The following is a 10,050-nucleotide window of genomic DNA, read 5'->3' as shown; positions in this document are numbered from 1 at the left end:
ATTACAACTGTGTGTGTGTCACACGCTTTTAGGAATAAATTAATAAAATAGGAATATATATTATGATGGCTGCACGCTACATGTATAAAACAACCACAGAATTGATGAACTCTGTGAATTGACAGGTTCAAACTGATAGCATGTCAGTTTGAAAGCAATTCTTCACAATTGAAAAAGGTTAACCCGGGAGTGGTCTCCTCATGACCAGCGGACGCGGCTTCGCTGCGGCGGCGGCCCGACCCCGAGCGCTCCCGATGATGACGTCTCCCGTGCGATGACGTCACGGCGCTTCGTCCACAGTGTTTCTGTGGTCGGACGGGGCTGTGGCACACACAAAAAAAAACACCGCTGCCATGACTTTAAACATGATTTGATCCCGCTGCAGGTAAGATCCCGCAGTGCATCACACTCGAAGAGCACACACGTTAGGGAGACAGGTCGTCCCGTCGGACGTTAACATCTCTGGGGGAAGGTTTAGACCGCCGAAGGTCGTGCTACGGGGGTAGCTAGGCTAGCCGGGTTGCTAACCCTTAGCCACACAGCGAGCCCTGTAGGATAGAGTTGAGATGTGTCAGGCGGCGTATCACGCCAGGAGGGCAACGGTGGGTCTCAGATGAACCCACGTGTCCTACTAAGAGAATAACGGCTTATCTCATCTGCACTTATGTCACACACTGCAGCTCATGTCTCTGAATAGGGCTGCTCTGGCTGTTATTCATGTGTGTGTGTGTGTGTGCATGCATTTTGGTTTAAGTTCTACCACAGCAGGATCTTCAATAAAGCAGTCGTACTGTGCCGCAGCAGATCCTGTAGGGAGGGGTCGAACGGAGCTGTGAGACTATTGACAGCATAACAAGGGAGTCGTAACCTGTGTGTTTGTGTGTGTATGTGTGTGCCAACGAACGAACAGGTTTCAGTTTGCGCACAGGAATGGCACTGTGTGCGCTGACCATGTTGGACGGGCTGGGAGACGAGATGACGGCGGCGGGCGGCGCCCTGATCCTGCTGCTGGCGATGGTCCTGGCCTGGCTGTCCACGCACGTGGCCGACCGGGGGGACCACATCCTGGGCACCATCCTGACCGTGGGGGCCCACGCCTCCCTCATCGGGCTGGGGGGCCACGACGGCTACAGCAGCGGCCCCGCCAGCTCGGACGCGCCCGAGCAGCAGAGCCCCCCGGCGTCCCAGGAGAACAAGCCGGAGGAGGGGGGGTCGGAGGGGACAGGGGACGGCGAGGGGACGGGGGAGGGCGGGGCGGACGTCGGCGCGGACAGACTGATGGACATACAGAGCAAACAGCAGCACACCTGCGCTCAGCACTCTCATGATGAGGAGGAGGAGGAGGAGGATGACGAAGAGGTGGACGAGGAGGACGATGACGCGGAGGAGGACGAAGAGGATGAGGAGGTGGGCGAGGAGGAGGAGGAGAAAACGCCGGCCAAGCTGGGTTCCGTGGTCCCAGAATGCACCACCACCACCACCGCCGCCGCCCCCCCCGCCGTCACAACCACCAGCAACATCTCCGTCCGTTTGAAGTTCCTGAACGACACCGAGGAGGTGGCGGTGGTGGCGCCGCAGGAGACCGTGGGTCTGCTGAAGAGGTAAACAAAACCATCACAGATGTTCCCATACCGATTCTGATTCCTGAACTTGAGTATCGGCCGAGACCGAGTCTATACCGACACAGCATCTAGCATTGTAACTAGTAATCGCATTTGTTCTTATTGATTGGTTCTCTTAGGATTACAGCAATGTACAGTCGGTTCACTTACTGTCGACAAAATATAGTTGACACTTACTTACTGCATTTTTAGGCCGCATCGGAGGAATTTACGATACTGGTATCGGTAGCGTAACGCCCTTCTCGCCATTTTACCCACAATCCCTTTCTCCCTCCCTCCCTCGACAGCAAATTCTTCTCGGGCCGCGAGCAGCAGGTGAAGCTCATCTACCAGGGCCAGCTGCTGCAGGACCCCAAGCGCACGCTGTCCTCGCTCAACATCACGCACAACAGCGTCATCCACTGCCACGTCTGCCAGCTGCTGGCGGCGGCGGCGGCGGAGCCGGAGGAGGACGAGGAGGAGGAGAGCGGTGTCCCTCCCCCCGGGGGAGGCATCCGGTGGGGCGTGTCCGGGGGGGTCCGGGCGGCGGGCGTGGCCCTCAGCACCAGCAGCCTGGTGGTGCCGGTGTTCGTGGTGATCCTGGCCGTGGTGTGGTACTTCCGCATCAACTACCGGCAGTTCTTCACGGCGCCCGCCACCATCTCCCTGGTCGGGGTGACGGTGTTCTTCAGCTTCCTCGTCTTCGGCATGCACGGCCGCTGAAGGGGGCGGGGCCTCTGGGCCCGTCGTTAACCATGGAGGGAGAGCCCTGATTGGTCCGTTTACTGTCGGTGTGGGCGTAAACGTGTAAAGGACACGGACCAATCAGGGCGTCGGTGTAGATGCTACCTAGAAGACTGGAAGTGTGTGTGTGTGTGTGTGCATTCATAAGTTGGGGAAAATGTACAGTTCAAGATCGTCATATGCAGTGTGTGCGTCAACGATAAACGGACCTGGGTTTTTCAGCGTAATGTTATGAAGTTACATGTCCTGCTTGTTTAAGTGTCTGGTTCGTTGGAGTTAGTTTCAATACTCATTCACCATTAGGAGGTCATATCGCTCCATGTTTCTCATATTTTAATCTCACCACGTGAACTTCACTTTTTCTATTTTTTGTTCAACATGATTATGCTAAACTGGATAAGTGACCAATGTTTGACTTGGGCTGGATATTTTTGAGCTGTGTTGAATTTAAGTTTTGTTTATTTTCAGAACCGTTTCCGAAAAACCAGTTATTTGGCAGTAATGACTTATTTTGTGCAAGGCTTTGGTTTTCTTATCGTGTTTGTTTTGCTTGAATCACTCTACACGAGTACTTATGAAACTAGAATATTAACACCAAAATAGACAATATCAAAAATGTTGTGTAAATACTGTAAATAAAAGATTTAGGTGACTTTGCATCCTGAACTTGAATATTTAGGGCTTTAGCAATACATCAGAGGTTGTCTCTTGTGTCCTCAGTTGGACTGCTGTGACTTGACTATTCAGAATAAATCATTTTGAACTAGCTTGGTCACTGGTGGGTTCATTGTGTTGTATGATTTGTGTTGGTGTACTGATCAAACATCAAACCTTAAACTCCTGAATCAAGCCCTCCGTATATTAGAGCATTGTAGTAATTGTCAGGTACAAACAAGACAAAGCTAACAACTGATCATCACAAATGAGAAAATTGTACATTGTAGGTTAAACATTCTGTTGGGATAACCAAAAGCGTTAGCTAACATTTGTTCAGTTTTGACTAAACAAGTTATAAAACGGGAAATTGTAAAATATGAGTCTGCTACTTGAAGCTGAGAACCACTCTCAGAATGGTAGTTTCATACAGGCTACAATCCCTGCTCTATTGAGTGTAACGTAGGTTTCGGAGACCAAATAACTAGTTCTACCTACTCTGTTCTGCTGCAAACTGTTATCCTTGTGGTTTACCACAGGGAAGTTAAATCATGTTGCATAGTTTTAACAGGACATTTTAAACATCCTATCAAACAATCTGCCGAAAGGAAATGAAAGTGTCCTGATGCTGTATACAAATGACAGCTATGTGCTCGCAACGTGCATGCCTTGCCTTGACGCAGAACAAATCCGCGCTGGTGGAGGTTAAGTATGATATAAAATCTCTGCTTTTTCCATTGATTGAAGGGTTTGGGAGGGCATAAGGGCAGAATCTGACTCAGAATTCTGGATTGGAAATTTGAGATTAAATTCAGAACTCGAAAAATAATCAAATGTGGCCCTTAAGCACTTCCCTAGAAAGGAGATCGCCACCATTCAAATAAATATACATGAGAGAGATCAAGCTTTTAAATATGACAGCCTTCCTCGTACAGAGCTGAGCGCAAACCTGGTCTGATGGACGGCAACAATCCTTTCCTGGATGGAAGTTCACATGTTTCGCCATCAGATTGAACACAAAAGATTTCCTCAAACGTTATCAAGATCCAGATTATTATCATGATATTTCTAAGTGTTCAGACGTCTCACCAATCCCTGAACACCTACGATATCTACACAACACACGCACTTAATTTAACGTCACAGCAAAGAAAAGAGAAAGCCTCAATAACAGTAAAGCAAAATCTGCGTTTTCACCCATGCAGTTATAGAAGCACAATGCACACGTTGTGTGAGTAAAACATGTTAGTCCATTCAAGCTAAATTTCAACGCCTTCAAAATGCCACACAAATGTATAAATCCGTTCCACACTGAGAACTAGTCCTGATCCTACATTGCACACCAGCAAGACCTATCCAAGGACAAACGCCTACAAAAAAACATGATATAATTCAAATTAACCCCGCCCGCAGCCACTGTTTACTTCTCCATTATGAAGGGCCGCATTGCTGTAGTAAAAAAACAATACTAAAATAAAATAAAATAAGAAATGCGCACAACGATGAACACAAGGGGCTTCTCTTTTGTAAGGGCACCACACTTCACCTCTAGAGTCCTTGTTATTTTTGAGTTGAAAAAAGTCTACTTATTTTAGAGTGGCCTTTCCCTCCATGTTCCCGTTTGTTACGAAGAGAAGGCCGGGGTACGCGCTGGGGCCCCAGAGTCTAGTTGAACTCGTCGTACAGGGAGGCCATGGAGGCGGTCGGCAGCTGCTTCGGCCTCTTGTTTTTGTTGGAGAAGCCGAGGTTACCCTGAGAGGTGCCGCTGGCGCTGCTGCTGCTAGCGGTGCCGCTACCGCCAGCGCCGGTCGGGCCGCCGCCGCCGCCACCGCCGCCGCCTCCCCCCCCGCTGGGCCGCCGGGTCCCCCATGGCGCCGCCGCCGCCGCCGCCGTAGGCCGTGGAGGACGGACGCTTCTTCTTCGGCCTCCGGGGGTCTGTCGGGTTGGGACCACCTGGGGGCCACAGACAACAGAGTCAACCTCACGGTGTTGGAGTCAGAGGGAACGGTGAACAGTTGCAAGTGAACAAGGTGCTATAATCCAGAATCAACAACAACGGTCAATTACCCCCGTCGGCCACATCGGCCTTGACAAAGCGCCACAGAAACATCCCATTTTTATGTCCGCAGATTATATCGATAAAAGGAATAATATCTATCTAGATGAACGGAACCGATGTCTAAGCAGTGTTAGTAACACGTCGTATGAGCAGAATAAACCACTGGTCCCGTGAAGGGATGTTAGTGTATGTTCCTGAGGTGTTCCGTACTCGAGTTGGACGACACGGAGTTCTCCGACGAGTCCTCCCACTGCAGGCGACTCATCAGGGCCTGGCCGCCCGCCACGTCGTAGCCGTTACCCCCGGCAACCGCATCCACGCTGGCCAGCGACGGTAACCTGGCAACCGAAACGAAAACCAACCCGCCGGTCAGACGAACCCGATGCAAAGCCCAGGATCCACTGTTATTATCCCAAAGTAACCGCAGTATTAAAAAAACAAGAAGTATTGGGAAAGGGCTCTCACTATGACAACCAACCAGGGGCCTCTTCGGACCTGGGGGCCCCAAGAAGACCACCCTGACTCACCCTGAGGGCCCCAAAAGGAGCACCCCGACTCACCCTGGGGGCCCCAAGAGGACCACCCCGACTCATTCTGAGGGCCCCAAGAGGAGCACCCCGACTCATTCTGAGGGCCCCAAGAGGAGCACCCTGACTCACCCTGAGGGCCCCAAGAGGAACACCCCGACTCATTCTGAGGGCCCCAAGAGGAGCACCCCGACTCATTCTGAGGGCCCCAAAAGGACCACCCTTACTCACCCTGGGGGCCCCAAGAGGAGCACCCCGACTCACCCTGAGGGCCCCAAGAGGACCACCCCGACTCACCCTGAGGGCCCCAAAAGGACCACTCTGAGGGCCCCAAGAGGACCACCCTGACTCACCCTGAGGGCCCCAAAAGGACCACTCTGAGGGCCCCAAGAGGAGCACCCTGACTTACCCTGAGGGCCCCAAAAGGACCACTCTGAGGGCCCCAAGAGGAGCACCCTGACTCACCCTGAGGGCCCCAAGAGGAGCACCCCGACTCATTCTGAGGGCCCCAAGAGGACCACCCTGACTCACCCTGAGGGCCCCAAGAGGAGCACCCCGACTCATTCTGAGGGCCCCAAGAGGAGCACCCCGACTCACCCTGAGGGCCCCAAGAGGAACACCCGGACTGTCCTCCTCTGCTGGTCCGTGTGCTGGGGGCACCGCTGGGACCTGGGGGGGCACACAGGGATCACATGACCACACCAACCAAACAACATGGCCGCCGTCCAACCAGGAGCTGGGAGGAGTGCCGACAGAGACCTGCTGGGACCTGTGACACGTCTGATAAGGGGGACATGTTTGAGTGTCATCTGTGGGGGGGGGGGGGGGGGGGGACAGTGTGGTGACAATATACTTAATGTAATAAATACTAAATAAATATAAGGCTTCTCAGGGATTGGTTTGGCAGAGTTCAACACACAATGATGCAAGATATAGAAGGAGCTTCATTTTACTCAAAGGCAAAATGTGGGCAGACTTTTCTCTTCCGTTGCGGACTACTCTTTGCTAGACCACAAAAAGGGTTTCCTGCTGTCCCAGAGACATCCTTGCTACCTTACCTGGTGCACATCTTTTTGGTGTGCTCGGAAATCACCCCGCATTGCTGTAGGGAGAGGAGGCCACATTGAGTCGAAACAAGAATACAAAGCTTTGCGGAAAGCTTGAAAGCTATTATTAACTTTAAACGGTACGACTTTGAGGCCGGTCGAGGTGGATTCAACTCAACTCAGTCTTACCGTTGTCAACAGAGAGCGCAGTTCCTGGGGACCCAGTGTTTCGTAGTTAATACCCACACTGTAGCTGTACTGCAGATAGAGGTGGAAGGAGAGAGAACGTCAACACAGAGCGATCACACGGTTTTACTTGACAGGTAAAGGCAGAGGGGAGTTAACTTACCTTGTAGGGCTCTGCATTGGTACTGCCACTGAGCTCACCTGAAGCATCAAATAGGCAGAATTAGTGGAACCGGTCAGCAGAACCATAAATAAAATATAGTACACTTTAAATAAGTTAAAGTGATGGAAGCTGTTGGTGTAAAGGTGAACAACTGACTTCTACATTAACTAAGACTGAATAACAAGGGTATGACCTCCCGGTGTGTTTTTGGAAGTCGAAAGTACACAACGAACACCGTTGTGCTTCACAAGAAAAGGGAATGCTTTTAAGTAGGGGGAGACATATGTGTGGTTTCATTTGGTATGTCCAAAAACCAAATCATCAAACCAGCCTTGATAGTGTGTGTCTTGTATATGATATTTTTTACCTTCCTTGTGAAGGTTGTACCATCATCTCAGTAAAACTCACCATTTTTGTGTTTGACCGATTTGGATCTTCTGGGGGAATTCTGAAGCTGCATGAAACATGACAAAGAGATAAGGTGTGAGCTTTCATCCTTATTTCTCTGTAATTCTAGTTAAAACAGATTGGATTCAGTTCTTTCTTACAAACCAATATATACCTTTTCACCTTTTCTCTTCTTAGCTGGAGAGACAAAGAGTTTGGTTCATTTGAAATGGGATTTATCTTTCTGACTAAACCAAAATTTACACCGAAGATCCTCATGAGGTCAAAATCAAAAGGTTGTTCACCTTTTTTCTCCGCCCCGTATGACCAATCGTTGTCATTGAGGTCATCGTTGTCTTCCTGATCGCTCTCTGACTTGTTCAAGTTGTTGTTGTTCGCTAGCCTTTGGTTTTTAAGGGTAGAAAACTAAATGTTAATTTCTCTCTGTAGCTCATAACAAATAGTATTTTAGGAGTACTACATTCGGTCATCGTTGCCACTGAACATTGCTCTCATCGTTAGAGAACCCTTCAATAAGAACAAGTGCTGTTAGTAGTTACAATGCTAGATGCTGTATCGATTTATACTCGGTATCGGACGGTACTCAGGAATCGGCATGGGGAATGAAAACATGGTCTCGGAACATCTCTGATCAGAAGTCCCGGTGGAAGGGCTGACCTGCGGTTGGCGATGCGGCTGCTGTTCCGCCCCATCCCCAGGCACTTCTCCAGGTGAGGCGCGAAGCGAGAGGCTGCGATGCACCGCTTGCAGTTGGGACACTCGCACTCCTTGTTCTTCCACTGGTTGTACACCTGACCGAATACGTCCACCCCCGGCTGGTCCACGATTTCTAAGAGAACAGACGAGAGGGAAACATGCATCTGTGTAACAGACTGTGACCGGGCTGGCTCACACCGATGCTGGCAAAGCAATGTGTTGCTTCCTCCCGAGTTTGGCCCCAACGGGACTCGAACTCGCGTCCTCTTTCCTGTAGTGTAGCCCACTCAACCACAGGAAAAGATTTCTACAGTCGAGTGGGCGTATTTTTCGTCTTGCGTTGCGTGAGAAATAAAGAAGGAGAAGCTCTGATACCCACCGAATTCCTTCATGCTCTCTTGGTCCGTGTCGTCCAGGAAGAAGTGCCCCTGTTTCACAGCACGGTGGACTTCAAAGGACAGGCCCAAACACGCGTCTTCCACCAGGTCACTGTAGATCTCATCCACTAAGGCCTGGGGAATTCAGAGACATTAGCACCACATATTTTTTTTTTTACCAATTTGTAAATTCGTATGTTCTTGTATCTTAAATTCTTGTATCTTTTACTTTAGTTTTTAATTTATTTATTCTATTTTTTCCTTTTTTATGTTCCTGCTTGTTTATATGGTGTTATATATATATATATATATATCTTCTTCATTGTGCATTGTTATTGTCTTAATGTATGCACCTTAATCACCAAGCCAAATTCCTGGTTGGTGTATAACCCTTCTTGGCAATTAAATCCTTTCTGATATAAACCGTCCGAAAGACCCAACAACAGGAGTTAAATATATAGTAAGAATATTACTTAAATGTGTGCTCGCTTACCTCTAGTTTGGTGTCGTTCAGGCCTGACAGGGATTTCTCCTCCATTTTCATTTGGCAAAATGGTAATGGTTGATCAGCAAATCATGAAGGGCCGTCTAACTTTGGACAATACAAAACGAAACAATAATCAATAGACATGACTGCAAACATGGCACCTTTTTCTTTCTCATTAAGTTACCCTTTCTCTTCAGTATGAATGTCTTCATTAACCAGAAATGTTTGGCGTGCGTGCATCTATATTGTTCAGGGGGTGAATATTGCATTGGCCAACCCGAATTAATAATCATAAATTCCCAATTTATGCATTTTCATCAGAAACATAAATAAATACAATATGTCCAGGATACTTTAGGAGAAGCGCGTGATCCGTGTGGGCCTCTGAAGTAGTGTCAGTGATGGGCTGACAGAGATACAAATGTGTGTGGACACCTTGATTCAACGTAGCGCTCCGCCATCGTCATGTTGCCCTGATCGAGCCTCACAATGTTGTGACATTTCCTGGTTTTAGAAAAGAACCACTTAGTTTCCTCCTGCGTTGTGAACGTACCTCGGTCAGAGAAGGTTTCCACACGCTCAGTATGCATTACTAGACCCGAGCATTACTGTATCGGGGCCTGCCGTGTACATCGTAGTACTTTCCTGTGGATATTCGTCGCTGTAGTACCTCAGCGTTGCCAGATTGTGCAATATTTCCTAACCAATCTGGCAACCCTAGGTGCAGCACGCCTCAGCAAGGGTTGCCAGATTGGGCGGGATATCTGGCCCAATATGGCAACACCGCTCATCAACAAGAGCAGCGCTGCTTTCTGCTGGTTCAATCTAGGCATTACCAGAGGTGCAAGATTCATAGAGCGGCATCAATGTTCGATTGGTTATGCCTAAGTCTGGCCATATACCTACCTTTGTAAGTACACCTACTTTTGTTTCGCCAACTGAAGGCAATACAAGAATCGAAACTATCTCATTTATACGTAGACATAAATTATGAACAGGCCATAGAGCGTAGCTAATAGGAATATTCATATGGCTTATGAATTACTGTAACTTTACAGATTTATGCCTGGGAAATTCACACACATGTTCAACATGACAAAAC

The 10,050-nt window shown here is 49.0% G+C and overlaps 2 protein-coding genes across 2 annotated transcripts; one reads left to right on the top strand and one right to left on the bottom strand.

Annotated features, from left to right (window-relative positions):
* Nucleotides 1–277: 277 nt before the first annotated feature.
* tmub2 (transmembrane and ubiquitin-like domain containing 2) lies at nt 278–3,275 on the top strand. Its single transcript, XM_056612030.1, has 3 exons — nt 278–385; nt 911–1,601; nt 1,910–3,275. The coding sequence occupies exons 2-3, from the start codon at nt 931–933 to the stop codon at nt 2,322–2,324; spliced, it is 1,086 nt and encodes a 361-aa protein (XP_056468005.1). The 5' UTR covers nt 278–385; nt 911–930; the 3' UTR covers nt 2,325–3,275.
* On the bottom strand, nt 2,259–9,687 carry atxn7l3a (ataxin 7 like 3a). The gene is made up of 14 exons (XM_056612042.1): nt 9,502–9,687; nt 8,955–9,053; nt 8,464–8,596; nt 8,046–8,217; nt 7,673–7,770; nt 7,543–7,565; nt 7,389–7,434; nt 6,981–7,018; nt 6,821–6,889; nt 6,644–6,687; nt 6,183–6,254; nt 5,269–5,396; nt 4,838–4,952; nt 2,259–4,764 (listed from the first exon to the last, which is right to left on the bottom strand). Exons 2-14 carry the CDS (start codon nt 9,003–9,005, stop codon nt 4,665–4,667), a joined length of 1,089 nt encoding a protein of 362 aa, XP_056468017.1. The 5' UTR covers nt 9,006–9,053; nt 9,502–9,687; the 3' UTR covers nt 2,259–4,664.
* Between the last annotated feature and the right edge of the window lie 363 nt (nt 9,688–10,050).

The sequence above is a fragment of the Gadus chalcogrammus genome, chromosome 2, assembly GCF_026213295.1.
Source record: "Gadus chalcogrammus isolate NIFS_2021 chromosome 2, NIFS_Gcha_1.0, whole genome shotgun sequence".
In the NCBI taxonomy this organism is placed as follows: domain Eukaryota; kingdom Metazoa; phylum Chordata; class Actinopteri; order Gadiformes; family Gadidae; genus Gadus; species Gadus chalcogrammus.
Note: the sequence above shows the minus strand (reverse complement) of the source record. Positions and strands in the feature narration are given on the sequence as shown.